This window comes from Giraffa tippelskirchi, chromosome 2 (assembly GCF_054371585.1).
Source record: "Giraffa tippelskirchi isolate mGirTip1 chromosome 2, T2T-mGirTip1v1.2.pri, whole genome shotgun sequence".
NCBI classification, from domain to species: Eukaryota; Metazoa; Chordata; class Mammalia; order Artiodactyla; family Giraffidae; genus Giraffa; species Giraffa tippelskirchi.
The window spans coordinates 160,199,475-160,218,122 of NC_137276.1; the positions used below are offsets into that span (position 1 = coordinate 160,199,475).

The following is an 18,648-nucleotide window of genomic DNA, read 5'->3' on the forward strand; positions in this document are numbered from 1 at the left end:
GGTTAAATCAATAAAATGCCTTAATCTCTATCATGTTGCCCCACTTTACAATGCAGACCGAAAAGGTACTATATTGTTGATGGGAATAGCATCCTTGTCAAGTAGCATCAGAATAGGGTAGACCAGAAAAATTCGTGTACAACAGATGTGATAGCTATTGGAAGATACAATTCTTATGCCAAAGAAGCTATAAATTTCATGTTGATAAAACTGGCTTCTGTCATTAACTGCCTCTCTCCAAGACAATGGAAAACAGAGGTTTATCTTATTTCCAATATAGCCTTGGTTCACAAATGCATTGAATACAATAAACTAGAAATGCTATATCTCTATTAGCTTTTTAGCTTTTGCCACTTAGCATGCACAGTTTTTCAGTTAGATTTCAAACAATGCTTTGATGGAGACAAGGATGATTTTATGCATTTTATATTGATGAGGATTCTGAGGTTAGAAACTCAACACAGAGGTTAAGAAATTAAGTTCATAAAATAAGTGAATGAATGAAACGGACTCCAAATTAGTGTCCAAATTCCACATACTAAGAGTTAAAAGTCCTGGATTCAAAATGATAGTCACTTAATTGTGTCTGACTCTTTGTGATCCCATGGACTAGCCTGCCAGGCTCCTCTGTCCATGGAATTCTCCAGGCAAGAATACTAGAGTGTGTTGCTATTCCCTTCTCCATGGGATCTTCTCAACCCAAGGCTCAAACCCAAGTCTCCTGCATTGCAGGAGGATTCTTTACCTCTGAGCCACCAGGGAAGCCGCAATTCAAAGGTCCAGTCAATTCAAAGATCTCCTGATTCAAAGATCCAGCCAATTCATGCAGATATGGGGCTTGGGATACTTGTCTCAAGTTTGCTGGGACTGTTTCTTCAATTGTCAAATGAAAGTGTATCTTCAATTCCTAAAATTGTTGCTAGGACCTAAATATTATGATCCTACATTTTGAGTCACTTATGCTCTATGAGTAATAAGATAATTGGTCCCTCCTCATAAGAAGATGACAACATAGGCATTACGTTTGGCTCCTAACATCTGTGTTGTGAGGATGACAGCAAGGTTCACTAGAATCAACTGAAACCTGGTCATGGCAAAAAAACCTTAGGAGGTCAAGAGATCAATCAGTACAAAGCCTAACTCAGTCTTAATATCTGCATTAGAAACATACTTCCATCTTTTGAGGAAGCTGGCTATTTTCAGCTCTATGGAACCTGCTAAGGAGGCCCAGGTGGCTTGGAAAGTAGAGCTGACACAGATCTGAAATCATTGGACAGTCTCAGCTCCACCTGTTTTTCATTTGTTTTTCCTCTTGAATATCTAGAGGGATTTGCTTCAGCCTCAAGCACTCACTGCAGTTCCAGCTCAAGCAAGAACTATGTCGTCTCAATTCAAGAGGTAAGATGACAAAGAACTCTTACTCACAATTCCCAAGAGAGGGTCAGGGGTGGTGTCGCATACAATCAAAGGGAAACAGTTAGACATTAGACCATTCTCAAGTGTTTCCGTAGCCTCACTGATACAATCAAACCAAACCCCTAAATACTAAGGCAGATCCTGCAAATTTCTTTGATCCTGCAAAATTTCTTTGTCCACTGCGTAACAGCCTCAGTCAAAAGATGATTCCTCTATTTTTAACTTTTTATTTTATATTGGAGTATAGTTAATTAACAATGTTGTGTTAGTCAGGTGTTCAGCAAAGTGAATCAGTTATACATATACATATATCTATTCTTTTTTAAATCAGTTTCCCATTTAGGTTTTTACATTATATTGAGCAGAGTTCCCTGTGCTATACAGTTGGTCCTTGTTGTTTTCCCATTTTAAATACAGCATTGTGCACATGTCAGTCTCACACTCCCCACGATGATTGTGTCTTAGTGAATCACTGACCTCTCCAGCTGAGGGACCACTCATTCTCAATACCCAATCACCTCTGACAGGAATCCAAGTCTGGACAGAGAGGGTTTTTTTTCCCTAGCTAGCTTGGTGCTGTATGTAAAACAAATCAGGGAATATTAGTCAAGCAAGATTGCTCATCCCACTATGAGTCTATACACATTATATTGTGCTTAATAAGTGTCAGAAAGTATTCTAAGAGATTCATATATATTAACTCATATTGCTCCACACCACACCCCTATAAGGCAGGTGCTACTTCTGCTATTACCATTTTATGAATGAGAAAAGTGAGGCCCTGAGGGTTTAAGAAACTTGTCCAAGGTCACATAACTAGTAAGTCTCAGAGTCATGTCAAACTCGGGCAAACTGGCTCCATGGTCCATGCTGTCAGCCACAAACACAGATTCCCTCACACATGGCTTCAAGTTTCTGAACTTGATACATTTGGATTAACAGGGATGAATTTCAAAACACATAATTAAGTGAAAAATAAGATACAGAAAGACAAGTACAGTTCAAGACCACATCTATAAATTTCAGAAATACTCAAAACAATATCATACATGATACCTTTTAAATTGGGCTTCCCAGGTGGCACTAGTGGTAAAGAACCCCCCTGCCAATGCAGGAGATGGGAAAGGTGTGGGTTCAATTCCTGGGTTGGGAAAATCCCCTGGAGCAGGGCACGGCAACCCATTTTAGTATTCTTGCCTAAAGAATCCCCTGGACAGGGGAATCTGGTGGACTACAGTCCATGGAGTTGCAAGAGTTGGACATGACTGAACCGACTTCATGCACACATACAGGCACACATGCACCTGGGAGACACACCAGAATCATTACAGTTGTTACCCTTGAGGAAGAAGGGATGCTGGAATAGTGCTGGGGATAGTTCTAAGTGATTTTAATTTTATCGGTAGTGTTTGACTTCTTCAAGAGAATCTGAAGTCCATAAGGCATAATGCTAATAATCTTCTCATGCTGAGTCTTAGGTATATTAGTGTTTATTATATTAATCTTTGGCCACTTCTGTATTTTAACCTTAAAAACAAACTACATCTATTTTATCTCCTCTTTCTTCTTGTGCCCTCCCATTTCCAATTTTGGTTGAGATAATAGAATCCAGAGTATTGCATCTTGGAAACCAAAATCATAATGATGATCCATGCAGGGCTAGTGAGCCTAATGTAAACGACAGTGAGCATAGTTCCAACTTGATGAAAATAAATTAACAATCTATTAGAACTTCAACTGAGCACATGTAAACAAGCACAGCATCAAACAGTAATTATCAGAGAAATATGACCTAAAAAAATATGGAGGAGAGTTTGTCTCTAAGACATACTTGGCTGTCTCTTCTAGAATAACGACAATGCTAACTAAGAATGACACACTATAGCTAGACACTAGACATCAATGGTACCTTAATTAGAATAGTTTTTGCACAGTTATTATCTCCCTTAGTAAGAATGAGTTATTTTAGAACAGGGTTCAGGTAGCCATTGACTGGCAAATGGTGTGGGTCTCATTAAATGCTGGATTAATAAACAGAAATGAAGGCATGTTCCACAATATCTTTGATTTAAACACTACAAAATATTCAACTGTTTGAGCAATAGGGTGGTAGATGAGGCTGAAGCTTAAAATTCTTGTAACTGGACAGATAGCACTTTAGGGGGATGTTAGTGATTTGTATTCCCTTAGATAAAAATTAGAATTTCCCCTCGTCATAGAAATTCCTTTGTTTTCAGACAGACTACTTTGTCGAGCCTTTCTAACCATACAAATATGTCAACTTCCTAGTCTCTGTCACTATGAAATTGCTTCAACCATTGAAGCAGATGCTTCTATCTGAGATGTATTTCTTCAGCAATTTAAATAGGATATATTTTGAACAGAACCAAGTTCATGCAGAGTTAAAGAATTCTCCCCTGCATTTACTGTGCAAATTTACTGCGCAATTTGAAAATCATTGTTCATTCTTAGAAGATCTGTCTTATTTGTATAAAGCGTTTGTGAGGCAAGATCCTGCAGGACCGATGCTCTCTACAATCTACTTTGAAAGATACATGGTGGAAAGGTATAATGCTACCTAGACTGATATCTGTTACTCCTCATCTGGTATTATTTAAAATGGAATAACCCAAACATTTGGAAATGTGCTAATAAGGACCATGATCGCTTCTAGACCAGGAGTGGCCGGAGCGTATCTTACACTAGGAGTGTTTCTCCTAAAGGATACGCATGCTTCACTCTCAGCCATCCTGCAATAAAAAACCAATGAGCCTTGGAAGAGGACTGAATTGAATACCCTTATTCTCTCTCTGAAACCTGAAGGAGTAGTTCCTAATCCTGGGGAAACAAAGAATATCCACTATGCAGAGGATTAGATGGTTGAATGGCATCACTGACTTGATGGACATGAGTTTGAGCAAGCTCCGGGAGCTGGTCATGGACAGGCAAGCCTGGCGTGCTGCAGTCCATGGGGTTGCAAAGAGTCAGACACGACTGAGTGACTGAACTGAACTGAACTGAACTGAGAGATAGGCTAGGAGCTAAACAGAGATGATCAGACAGCTCTTGCAAAGAAGGACACAGCCTATGGACTTTCTGAGCCGTGACAGTTAATGTAAGTCTATAGATTTCCATTCTTGGCAGTGCTATACACCTCTGCTTTCCTCAAGAATTCAGTAAATTATTCTGAAGCCCCACAGTCTGGTTTTCTTTAAAATTTGAAGAGAAGAGTAACAAAGCTCCTGCATCTCAGTGGTTCAGAGTAAAGAATATTGACAGAGATATCAAATGAATACCAGGACATGTTTGTGAAACACGAAAATATTCCTCAATATTTCCGAGAAACTACCTGGTGAGAGACACACAACAAAGGGATAATAATAATTAAAAAACAAAAACAAAAAAAAACCCTAGCAATCCACTGAATGAACCTAGCTTCCAGGACTTGAAAATAAATTAAAATGAATTTACTTAGTGCTGAGGAGGTCAGGAATTTTTTTCAGTTACACTGATTCTACAGTATTAAAATGTAATGTGACTTTCAGTTGCTTCCTGTTTGATCTTCTAAATAATCTACCAACAAGTTAAAATTTGAGCAACATAAACTATTAAGAATAAGTGTTATTATGTTTAATTCCAAAAATTCAGTTATCAAAAGTCACTTAAAGAATATCATCCAAATTACTTGTTATAGCCAAATTATTGTGCAATATCACTTTACATTTGTTTCTATGGGTGAAATAAAACCAAGAATTTTCCTTAATGCTGTTCATATTACAATAATTATTAGTTTTAAGAAAACAAACTGGAATCTTTGCAAGTGAAATTGGCCAGATACAGACTCCTATTGCTTTTTACCAGAATAAAAGGCCTATCTTGAACAATAAAGAAAATTAAACATACAGATCAAAATTTTAGATATATTCTAAGACTGAGTATGGCACACATTTTTTTTTACCTTAAATTGAGAGAACGACTAAGATAGGATAAACCACAGACTAACATCATGCATTTGGTATTTTATAATACCAGGAGGGACAAAAGGCAAGACAAAGAAGAAAAGGAAATACTAAATGCTGAGTACCCAGGATTTCACAGGCTAAGAACCTTACAGAAACTAATGCATTTAATCCTTACAACAACCCTATAAATGTAGAACTATCGTTAAGCACCATTTTGAGACATATGAGACACAGGGAACTATCACACAGAGCCAGGAAAATACTATATGGCTGTTGAAAGTGTAAGTTACTGAGGATATAGGGACATATCAACACCCTTAAAAATAGTTCTGTCTTTGAAAGTTACATGCTCTGAGAGTAAATTTTTGCTCCCACGTTTCACATTCACTTTTGGTCCACAAAAGGTTTTTTGGTCTTCTCCAACAAATGGGAAGAGAGTCTATGCCCTTCCATCTACCCTTCTCACTCCATTCCAAGGAAGAGGAAAAACATCTGATTGCTGAGACTGGGGAGAAAAAAATGGGGCCAGTGAAGCTTAGCCTGTTGTGGGATCTACCTGCTCACAGGCTGGACATATTCTGAGCTGCCAGGTAGGCACAAGTAGCTCAGGACCCAGACCTGACTTTACAGGTAAATGCTGGGAATCAGGTGGTACAGTGGTAAAGAATCTGCCTGCCAATGCAGGAGACAGAGGAGGTTGGAGAAGGAAATGGCAACCCATTCCAGTTTTCTTGCCTGGAGAATCCCATGGACAGAGGATCCAGGCAAGGTACAGTCTATGGGGTCACAAACAGTCAGACACGACTGAGCAACTAGCACACACAAATGATTAGAAACAATGCAGAAATGCACAAAGTTCAAAAGAATTCTCCTTTCCCCACCGTCCCAAAAGTATCTCTCTCCTACTATTAACTGCTTGACTACTTGCTATTAACAGCTTCTTGTGATTCCTCTTAGAAAAACATATTTTCCAAATATTTAGATATGAGTATTTCTTTCCATATTTGGAATAACTGCTTAAGTTTATGTGAAAATAAACAAAGCATATAACTTGTGTGTGATAACTTGTGTTTTTAAAACTCACACACCAAGAAGGGAAGGGGTTATATCAATGTTATGGTTGTATAAGTGATTTTCTTATTCTACAGAGACTTTACATTTTCAGTTTCCTGCTATGAGAAGAAAACCGCATAATCTAAAACATGTATCACTATATAGTTTTTAATTATAAAAGGAACATATTTCCATTAAAATTCAAATAATATAGAAATATGTAAAGCAAAAAGCAAGTCTCTGCCATCAACCTCCCTAAAGGTAACTGCCATTAACAATTTTGAAGGCAGACACACACACACACACATGCACACACACACACTTGCATAAATGCACAGATATTTTAAATAGAGATACATTTATAAATTCAAATTTTTCCAGGAGAAAATAAATTTACATAGACATATAAATCTTCACCTGGATATAGTTTGGTTCTCTAATCTGTATTATATAACTATAAAGAAAAATGCCATCCTGCCTAAACTGGATTGGTGTCTGGAAGCCAAAGGCCAAAACTAGTGATTGATATTCATTTTTCATACCATGGTAGTTTAAGAAACTATACCACCAACCTTTCATATTGTTTTTCACAATTTCCAGGTCATCCCCTTGCACCAGGTTGGCACAAAACATTACTGCCTGGAATTCCCAGTTATTAACCTGGCTCCAGACTTTGGATAGTTGGAATCAAACGCATATTCACTACCTCCAGTCTGATTTACTTACGGAGTTCTAAGATGGGCAGGGGATAAGTGGCTCATCACTCTTGTTTTGAGAATGGCTTCACAAAGACTTTATCGATGTTATCTACCCACATGTTCATCAGTGCCAAGGTCAGATACTGAGCCAACATGGCGATTCACTGATTCTCAAGTTCCTCCAAGTTAAGCAAATAATTAGTGCTTTAGAGAATGATCCAGCTAGCAACTACCCCTCTCACCTCAAAAAAGAGATTCATTTTGTGCCACTAAGTTTTATTTAAAGACCATGCAATCGAATCCCAGCTGGCTTCATTGAAGCAGCAACGTGGGCAATCAGTGACACCAACTGCAATGCTATCGTTTCTATAAACAGTAATGAGAGGGGGTAGGATGGTACTAGAAGCTTATGTATAAACAAGAAAGATCATTTCAGCAAGAGAGACTTGTCTTCGCAGATTCACAGTAGCTTTCTGATATTTACCCTAGGAAACATAAATACCCTGCAACACTTAATGGCATTAGAAATAATATTCGGACATGGCATTCATAACATTGTACAATGAAAATAACATAGTGTAAAGGTAGCAATTTCATAGACTGAACTGTACAAAGGAAAGCTTCATTGTTTCAAGATATTCCAGGGAAATTAAGAGAACGGACCTATAAGTATGCCCTGAACGTCTCTTTCTAACCCTGATACCAGAGAATAAAACTTGCACCTTTCTTAGAAACTGATGTATTACATCTGGCTGTGAACAAACAGACCTGGGTTGAGGGAGGGACAGAGAAGAGGCATAACACAGATAACTAGGCAGGACATCTGAATATGAGCAGTGATGAGTAGGCTTGAATTGAGTTGTAGGCTAATTCTTTGTAAAAAAAAAAAAAAATTGCTTTTTCATATCTGCTTCTTATTTTTATTCAAACACACTCTTCCAATAAAATACCCAGAGATACTATTCCTCTCCAGTAAAGCCCCCACCTGTCCCACCCAGCAATAATACCTTTTGAGCTCTTAAATGCTTTATCAAGCTCAGGGAGATAAACACAAACCCCAGGAAGAATTAATTATTCCTTCCTTGGGATGATTCTTACCATAGACCATTAACTCAGGTAAGAGACTGTTAAACTATAATAAACTGATGCTCCCAGGTACTCCACTTTGGGCATGTATCATATACTGCCTAATATGGCAGCTCTTGCTTGTCCTTATCTCTCTCTCTGCCGGGTTTCCTGTGTCTAACACAGAGCAATCAGTCCTCAAAGAGTGTTTGCTAAATAAAAAAAATGGCAACCCCTGAAGTCAGAAACATGTTTCTTTAACTTTCTATCCTAATATGGATAAAGACAGGAAGAAGGGAGGGGTGCCAGCTGTGGAGGGCTATTTGGCATGACACATACATCCTAGGCTTCCAGAAAAGTCTGACTTCACTCCACTCTTTTGCTTTACTTAACCCAAGAGGCAGGCAAATGGACTGCTGCTCCATGACCCAGATGGAGCATTCAACCCAAAACCTTCACCATAAAGTACTGCCCTGGTTTTCTTCACATGCACACAGCTCTTAGTTTATAAGCTGAGAGAAAAACAATTTTATTTGCATTTTCCTTTGTCTGGCAAAACTGCAGCAGAGATGAGAGCTGCCATGGTAGCACTGTTTTTCAAGTAATGCAGCTAGTTCGTTTCCAGGAACTCAGGGGCATCAATAGGTATTATAGTTTCCATACAGCAGAGTAAGTACAAAGGAGCACCTGAGTCCTTAAACATTTTGCAAATAAAGTACCACTTTGAAAAAATAATCTCAAATATCAACGGAACTTCACTGCATTTTGGGGAGGGAAGATGAATATCATTTAAGAAGCAATGTACTCACTAGCCTCAGAACAACCACTAACTTACTAGATGATGACAAAACCCCATAATTTGGTATGCTGAACTAATTATTCCAAGATTATGAAAGGAAACCAATACATCGATTCATTATATACTACAGATGGTATCATAGAGAAGTTAAAGTGATTGACTAGAAAGAATCTTTCACTGAGCCCAATAATCCTCCATTAAATTTTATTATGTTAAACTCTGCTGCCTTACTATCCATCAGGATAGACCAGATAACAAATGACCTTAAAAATCTAAGTTATTCACAAAGAGGTTTTTAACTTCTCTAATGTGCTAAATGCCCACCAAGGGTCACACAGTCCTATTACTACAGACACTCAGGGACACAGACTGATGGCACAACCACTACCTTGAACATCATCAAAAGGTCAGAAGTAGAGAGTAATTGTGCTCTGGTTATTAAAGCTTCCACATGGAAGTGAGGTGTGTCACTTCTGCTCACATTTCCCTAGCTAATGCAAGTCATATGGCCACACCTAAGTTCAAAGGAAGATGATAATGCCATGCATCCTGCAATGTGCCCAAGAGAAGAACCCAAAATACTGGGTAAACAGTGGTAATGCCGACTACACAGGCACTTAGCAAATTGCTTTTTTTAAGTACTGCAAGACAAATGAACTAAGAATAAGCACTAACTTTTTGAATTTAACAATGAAAATGTCATGTAAAAACAACAAAAATCCCTTTGAAAATGAAAGCCATAAAAAACAATGATCATTTTGTATATTTCATATTTCACATTCATTTTACCCATTGGAGCAGTATTGAAACAGTGAAGAATTTTAGACTTACAGCATAAAAACCTGCTCAAATAAAGATTCTATAACAAAGGTCCATGTAGTCAAAGCTATGGGTTTTCCAATAGTCATGTGAGAGTCAGTGTGAGAGCTGGACCATAAAGAAGGCTGAGTGCCAAAGAACTGATGCGTTCAAACTGTGGTGCTGGAGAAGACTCTTGAGAGTCCCTTGGACAGCAAGAGATCAAACCACTCAATCCTAAAGGAAATCAACCCTGAATATTCATTGGAAGGACTGATGCTGAAGCTGAAGCTCTAATACTTTGGCTATCTGATGGGAAGAGTCGACTCATTGGAAAACACCTTGATGCTGGGAAAGACTGAGGGCAGGAGGAGAAGCGGGCAACAGAGGATGAGATGGTTGGATGGCATCACCGACTCAACGGACATGAGTTTGAGCAGACTTCGGAGATGGTGAAGGACAGGGAAGGCTGGCATGCTGAAGTCCATGGGGTAGCAAAGAGTCAGACATGACTGACTGACTGAACAACAACAACAGGAAGTAAAGATAGAGTGGAGCTGAAAACAGCCGCATAATGCCATCTTTGTAGAGGATCCCTTCCTGGAAAGCGAACCAAAAGCGATAGCCACTTGGCCATGGAATATTCTTTCTTGGATCAGCTGACTGTCCTGTATAGGAGCTAAAGCCTGTACCCCTTAGATACATACTCCCTGATGCAACCTGACTCTAAATGAGCAGTCTCAATTTAGATGTCAGCACTACACTTGAAAGGAAGGGTCTGCCTGGGTTTTGGTTGTGTGTTTTTATTAGGATGGATAAGTATTTTTGCCTAGTGTTTCAATCCCCCATCAGGGCCACTTGATGTGGGTGGACAGTTCAATCTCTAGACATTTGATAATCCTCTATGCTATCAGGCTGAGTAGCGCTAATTGACTGATTATCACAGAGGAGTGATGACTATACACAGGAGGAGAAAAGACTAAGAGCTGACTTTCTGGAACTGCTTGGGGTAATTAGACAAGCACATTGCTTCCCCTGGCTAGGTGTGCGTGCATGCACACTCACACGCACACACATTACTACTACCACAGGGACCAACCGCCAAAGTGCTGCTATCCCCTGTCAGGTTGATGCCCACTGGAGCTTTCTCAGGGTCTCCTTCTGAGGCATCAGAATGGTCTTTCCTGCTGAAGTGATGATAAAGCTGTAACCTTAACACCCCTCTTTGATAGAATTCTTCTGCTTTCCTCTCAAGTAGATCTTGAGAGAAATGGGAGTAGGCATTAAAGCTCTTGTTTTAATCTCTGAGCTTCCATTTCTTTGTAAAAGTCCCATCTCTAGAGAGAAGTGAATCTGCTTTACTCACCCTTTAAGCTGAAAATATAATATTGTACCAGGTTAAAAAAATGCCAAATACTCTGAGCAGAATTGTTTAAAATTTTAAATGTATTACCTGTCTTTTAACATATAGGCTCCCATGAAAATAAAAACAAAGAAAACAATTTTTATTTTGAGAAATGGAAAAAAAGAATCATAACTGACTGGAAACAGCCTTAAACAATCTATGTAATCTTGTCCAAGATTGTCTTCTCTTTGACATTTTATGCTGTCTCCATTCTACGGAAGTACAAAGGATTTATAAACTAATATAATGGATAAATTAGACAACGTAATAATATTTGATATTGCAGAAGGAAGACAAGAGTAATAAAATGTTTTTAATTATACTAAGAAGCTCAAGAGTTAGTAATAATTATTTTGTATTTTCTTAATACTACTTATTAAATAAAGCCTAAATAGAATATTAAAATATTTATAATTTCAAAAGTGCAACAGTCCATCAGGAGAATCTTTTAACCTCTTATAACAAATTATGTTATTTTCCTGTGGCCCTTAATCCCTCAACTGTAAAATGATGGGGCAGAAGTAGCTTGCATAAAACCTTTTACTCCATGTTAACATGGTTCAAAATATTACTGTATTTCTCTTTTGGTAAGTTTAAAAAATTAAAATTGTGCACTCCAGCTCTATTTATATAAATGTGCTCCATGAAAATGTATCTGATGTCTTTACTTCAATATGCATTCACAAACTGGGCATAACATATCATGCAGAATTGCTCATACTAACAGTAAAAGTCACATGAAAGAAATCACTTTAAAATGGAACACAATAATAATCATATCTAAAAGATACTGAGCATGTTATATATGGTAGATTCAAAGTTCTTAGCACAATGCCTGGCATATAGTAAGAACTCAATAAATCTCTGAAAGTATGAAATCGTTAGTTGCTCAGTCATGTCCGACTCTTTGTGACCCCATGAACTGCAGGCCACCAGGCTTCTCTGTCCATGGGATTCTCCATGTCAGAATACTGGAGTGGGTAGCTGTTCCCTTCTCCAGGGTATCTTCCCAACCCAGGGATCAAACCCTGGTCTCCTGCATTGCAGGCAGATTCTTTACCGTCTGAGCCACCAGGGAAGCCCCAATAAATCTTTAGCTGTTATTAATTCATTTAATCTTTACCACAACCTATGAGGTAAGTACTATTGTCAAAGTAATTTACATTTCTGCATAGTTGAGGAACAGCAAGGTCATGTAAGTTATCCAAGATTATAAATTAATAAAAGCCACAATTCAAACAAAAGCAATACAGTGTCCAGAAAAGCAATTCTATACATTACCTCCGTCTGGGGAAAGGGTATAAAAGGGATCTTCATCTTTACTTGTGACTATACCCTTTTACAAAAATTCCTCTAGAGTGACAGTTCCCTAAATAACCAAACACCCCACTAAATCACAATGCATATATAAAGTGCAACAGTTTTCATAGGTTCACATGTTAAATCTAGGATTCAGTAAGAAATAGGAAGCAGGCTAGAGCTATCATTATTTCTACTTTTTTCAGATTTTCAGATGAAAATACTGAGTTTGAAAACTCCTCAGTAATTTTATTGAGACTGCTTTATAACTAAGTCTTCTGACTCTAAGTCTCATGATTTTGTGTGATGCTTCTCCATCACACATATTATCACCTCTGTTTGGATGTGTTACCATTTGAAATGCTGATTCTGTATGTAAATGAACATGTTATCTATTTTTACAAGAAGTCTTTATCATACACCATATATACCTTAAAATTTTTCACATCTAGGAAATAAATAACCAAGTTATAGTCTGTTCATGTTTTACTTCATTAGATAAGGAAAACTGAAATAATATTAACATACATCTCTGTTGGCTTCCTGAAATATGTATTCAAAACATAAAACTTCAAAAACAAGCATGTTCATTTAGAATATAGTGATTTGATATCTTTCAGCACTTATAAATATGGTGGCAAAAGATAATGTCTAAATCATCTTCTGAACTGAATAAAAGTCAAGATATGAGATCTCACTGCTGATTTCATTTCAAAAGTGTATGTTCTCATACTTCACATATAGTTAAAGTATTTAATTAATTCTTTTAAAACAGTTTTATTTTTCATTTACAGTGGTGAGGAAGCAGCAAGTCAAAGTTTTAGAAAGGATGAATGAAACCTATATATATTCTAATCTTTCCAAATATAATCTTCATAGCTCCAGTACAGACTGAAAATAGGTACTTAACCAAATGAATCAGATCCTCCAGAATAACATATGAAGTTTTAAACCTGAAACCTATTATAATATCGTTAAATTTTTGAACATTAAAGTTACTTTGAATTAATGGACCAAAAAATTATTTTACAGAGGCACGGGTTTAGACATAATTAGGAGCACCTTTTCTCTCTCCTCACATCCCACCCCCATTTTGTAAACATAAAACCAAAAGACACAAAACCTGGGTTAGTATTTGCAAGTCTACTAGACAATGCACTTTAAAAAGAGCTTACATCATAAAAAAGAGAGAGATGGACAATTGAAAGTGTGGTAAACAGCTCACTTCATCCCCAAGGCTTCAGCAGAAAAGAATCACACTTACTTGGTTGTAGTTTGTTTGTTTGTTTGTTTTTCTTTCATTAAAAATTTTAATCGTTTTTTCAATATCGCAGGTCATTAAAAGGGTCTGATTTTCTTACTTTCTCTTCCTGAGCTTTTCCTGAGGGACCCAGTCAGCTATACCCAGACCTAACTGGGGCTCTTTTGTTTCAGCATCATTTCAAAGATTGCTTGATCTCCAGGGCAAATCGTACTCTCTCTGACGATGGCCGTATGTCTACTTTCCAGACAAAGCAAGAAAAGTAAAAGATACCTGCCTCGCCAGCCACCTGTTTAAAAGTCCCCTCTCCTGTCGAAAGCATCGGCAACTTCTCAAGAGGAGACTTCGAGCAACTCCAAGTCGCACGCCGCCCTCGCAACTCACAAGGAGAGAGCCGCGAGGAAGTGCGAAAGCAAGTCACTGGAAGTACCCCTCGGAAAGAGACCCGCGGATTCCAGCTCAGGCGCTGGGCGACAGCGAACGCGTTCTATAAACAAGGATGACTTCAGGGATTTAAGAGGAGGGGAAAAAAAATCCAAACTGGCGACGGGGCCATGATCTCACCCCAGCAAGGAAAAGCCTTCCTTCCATCATTTACAGCGCTGATTAAAGGAGGAGAAAGGGGTAGCAGAGAGGGGGACAGAAGAAAGGAAGACGGCTGGGCATCTGTAGGTTTGGGGCTAAGGAAAGAACATTTTCTCACCACTTAGGCTGCTGCTGGACCTCAGGCTCCTTCCACAGAGACACTGCAGCATATGCACTCCTTTCTTCAAGGAAAGCTCAAGAATCTTCATGGAGAAGCGCGTGTGTGGGGTTGGTCAACTCCCCGCCCACCTCCGCTAATTGTCCAACCAAAAGGCGGCCTGCCTGGGGAAGCCGGGTCCCAAACCCATGGTGCGCGCGTCCCGGGCGCACAGCGGTTCGCACGTCGGCCCGGCCGGAGCCGGGGCTGGGGCCGGGGCCGGGGCCGGGACTGGAGCGCGGAGGGTGCGGGGCCGGGGCAAGGCTGGGAGGAGAAAGCGCCTCCTGCCTGGGGGCAGCCCCCGGGGGAGCGGGAGGCGCAGCCACACCCCAGCGGGCTCTGCCGTGACACTTTGGGACTTCCCCCAAGGAGGCGGCGGGGCTGCGGGCAGGAGCGCACCGGCTGAGCGGAGGACGTCACCGTGGGTTGGTGCCCCCTTCCAGGTGTGAGCGCCGGGAGGGACGAGGGCGGGATCCCCAAGGGCCCTGGCACCGTGTCAGCTCCTGTTCTCCGCGTCGGGCGGTGAGTCCTGGGCGTCCGCCTCCCTGGGTGCCCCCGCCGTGCGGGGCGGCGCGGCGCGGAGCGGAGAGGGGCTCCCAGGGCCGGAAGGCAGCGCTCCCGCGGGCTGCGCGCGGGCTGAGGGCGACTCCGGCGTGGGAATCCGGCGGAAGGGAAGCGCCCGCAGGAAGGGCTGGACCCAGGAGGCTGCCGAGCGTCAGAAGCGACTCCGGGGAACAGGGGGTGGGGGTGGGGAGGCGGGGATGTGGAATGAAGAAAGCTCTAGGGTTCGGGCGCGCGGAGCGAAGGGGTGCCTAGGCGTGGGCGGGGTACTGAGGTGGGAGTCTGGACACCTGGGTTTTCTGATCGACGCTCTGTGACCTTGGGTAAGTCCTATACCACCCTGGGCGTCACTTTTCCCCTCCGTAAAGCAGGGCGGGGAAGACGCTGCTTGTTGGTCCCCGGGCTTCCCAATCTCCTGGAAAAGCTGAGCACAGGTGCCATGGGAAGGCGGGTGCAGGTGGAGTTAGGCGGACCAGAAGGGAAGGCCAGCGTACAGAGGCCTTCCTGAACGCTGTAAGGAGAGGCAGGTGAGGCGGGAAATCTGAAAACAATAGCAATGTTTCTTCTCCCTCCCCTCCTTCCCTTCCTTTTCCTTTCTTCCTTACTCCCTCCCTCCCTCCGGGCCTCCCTCCCTTCTCAGAGGCCATCAATGCCCTTTTGGAAGTCTGATGAGTGAGGCACCAGGAATGCTGGTGTTGCTACCAGATTCCATCCTATCTGGAATCTCAGAGTAAGAAGGGACCTTAGAAGACACAGCAATACAGTAAGTGGTTAAAAACACAGACACTGGCAACAAGCAGCCGAAGTGAAAATTCCTATAAACTGTGTGACCTTGAACAAATCTCTTAACTTCTTTGTGCCTCAGTTTCCATATCTCTAAAAGAGTTAATAATACAATAGCATCTACATCTTGTACCCTTTAAAAGTGAAGTCGCTCAGTCGTGTCCGACTCTTTGCAACCCGATAGACTGTAGCCTACCAGGCTTCTCTGTCCATGGGATTTTCCAGGCAAGAGTACTGGAATGGGTTGCAAATCATTTCCTTCTCCAGGGGATCTTCCCGACCCAGGGATCAAACCCAGGTCTCCCTCATTGCAAGCAGACACTTTACCCTCTGAGCCACCAGGGAACTTTATTGAATGTTAAAAAAAAAAAAAAACAACACCTCAATACAAAATAAGTACTGTAATAGTGTTAGCAATTATTATTACATAGCTTCCAACCTGAAGGGTTTTCCATCACTCTCACTTTCCCATGAATGCCAGCATCCATTCCAATGTCCACATCTCTGCTTGCACAGTTCAGGTAATAGAGGACTCACCGGGTCCCCAGGTAGTTCATTGCAGAAAACCTGTTCGAAGATTTACCCTGACGATGAGCCAAAAACTTATTTGACTTTCTTTCTACCCATTGTCTCCAGGCTACCTAGCACTAGCTGGTTAGCTCTTCCCAGCAAGAGAGTGAAAATTATTTTCATCACCCCTTTCCTCTTTCTCTTCTCTAGGCTGATCATTCACAGTTCCTGTGGGGTTCCCTGGAGATTAGTTTAAGGTTGTAGTTGACTGGAAAAGTTAAGTCTCTTCCTCTTTCCTCTCAAAGGTGATAGAAGAAAGCAGAACATCAGGAGGGTCTTTGGATCTCTAAGCCACCACTGGCTCCACATTCTCTTTCAGAATTGAGCTCCAGGCAAGGTCATTTGGGGTGGTTCCAAGACTCAAAAAGATATGTCTAGGCCTACCTTTCTGTGGGGCTTCCCTGGTAACTCAGCTGGTAAAGAATCCACCTGCAATGCAGAAGACCCCGGTTTGATTCCTGTGTCAGGAAGATCCCCTGAAGAAGGGATAGGCTATCTACTCCAGTATTCTTGGGCTTCCCTAGTGGCTCAGCTGGTAAAGAATCCACCTGCAATGTGGGAGACCTGAGTTCTATCCCTGGGTTGGAAAGATCCCCTGGAGAAGGGAAAGGCCACACACTCCAGTATTCTGGCCTGGAGAATTCCATGGACTGTATAGTCCATGGGGTCTCACAGAGTTGGACACAATTGAGCAACTTTCACTTTTCACTTTTTTTTCACCTTTCCTGGTAGCTCAACTGGTAAAGAATCCACCTGCAATGCAGGAGACCCTGGTTTGATTCCTGGGTCAGGAAGATCCTTGGAGAAGGCATAGGCTATCCACTCCAGTATTCATGGGCTTCCCTGGTAGCTCAGAGATAAAGAATCCACCTGCAATGCAGGAGACCTGGGTTCTATCCCTGGGTTGGGAAGATCCCTTGGAGGAGGGCATGGGAACCCACTCCAGTATTCTTGCCTGGAGAATCCCCATGGACAAAGGAGCCTGGCAGGCTACGGTCCATGTGGTTACAAAGAGTTGGACATGACTGAGCGACTGAGCATACACACACCTTCCAGTCACCCCTTAGTCCCCTTGTTGACTGCAATCACCCCAGTTCTGTGGGCTCCACAGTCCTGGAAGAACTTGCTAAGCTGGAGAGGTAATGAGCCTCGGGGCAATCTGAGCCATGGCCCTTGTCGTTCCAATCTCTGTGGGAATTAGTGAGAAACTTGGCTCATCTGGGCATTTCACCCGTAGAAATTCCCCATGGAGGGAGAGATAATTAGCAAAAGGAAAACATCTAAAAATAGTCCTTCTGCTGCACCAGAGGCAGAGAGCTTTCCGGTAGAGCTCTTCTGGTCTGGAACCCAGTGCCCAGAGCTATTTTATACTTTAGGAGAGAAAAGCTATTCCTTGAAACATAGCAAAAGAATGGGAACTTGAGGAGAGCGAGCAAAGCACTGTCTGATTTAAAACACCCATGACCTCTGGAGCATCAATTTTCGTATTCACAATAAGCCTCTCTGCCTACCTGGCAAGGTTGTTGCAGGGATTCAGTGAGGTGAAACGTGAAAGAGCTTTGATGATTCTAATTATCTTCGCAAGATGGAGTGCTCTTGTCAACTCCCCTGGGTTCTAGGTGCTTCTTGATGGTCTAACATAGTGGCTCTTTTACTTGATTATAGAAAAGCTTTAGGTGTGAATCTTTTGTCTCCTCAACAGAACTATAAACTCTTAGAAAACAGGGCAGGAAAGCCAAATCTGTCACAGTTAACATTCATCTGAATGGTTGGCTGTCTTATTTCAGTGACTGTCACAGTGATTCTTATGGCCAGGTATACTCATCACAAAGAGAGCAGATCATCATAGTAGTTAAAAAAAAAAAAAGAAGAACTGGGGAATCACATTTATAGAATTTTTTTGTTATTGAACTCTCAAAAGAGTTCAGATTAAACCAAAGAAAGCATATAACATTTCAATGCAAAATATTTTCTTACTATATAACATGGATATTTGACCAAAGTAGGTATAAAAGAGAATTGATCAATGGAATTGTATTACTTAGACTTAGCTTTACAAAAAAATAAAGACTTTTGCCCTTATCAGATTTTCATGTACATGCTTGTTAAAACAGCTGCTAAGGTGACATCCAGTTTCACAGTCCACAGTCAGGCATGTCGATGCAGTCTTCCTAAAGTATATTGGGCAGAACTTAAGAAGACTGCATTTTTACATATGCCATAACATCCAAAAGCA

At 41.0% G+C, this 18,648-nt stretch overlaps 1 protein-coding gene across 2 annotated transcripts in view; it reads right to left on the bottom strand.

Moving 5' to 3' along the window:
* FGF12 (fibroblast growth factor 12) overlaps positions 1-18,648 on the bottom strand; it is a 577,758-nt gene that overhangs the window by 375,114 nt on the left and 183,996 nt on the right. The window contains exon 1 of one of the 2 annotated variants that reach the window (XM_081537439.1): positions 14,460-14,839. The exons of the other annotated variant lie outside the window; for it this stretch is intronic. Coding sequence (XP_081393565.1) covers positions 14,460-14,550 — 91 coding nt within the window. The 5' untranslated portion in view covers positions 14,551-14,839. Of the gene's footprint in view, positions 1-14,459; positions 14,840-18,648 lie in introns of those variants that run through there. 2 annotated transcript variants of the gene reach the window in all.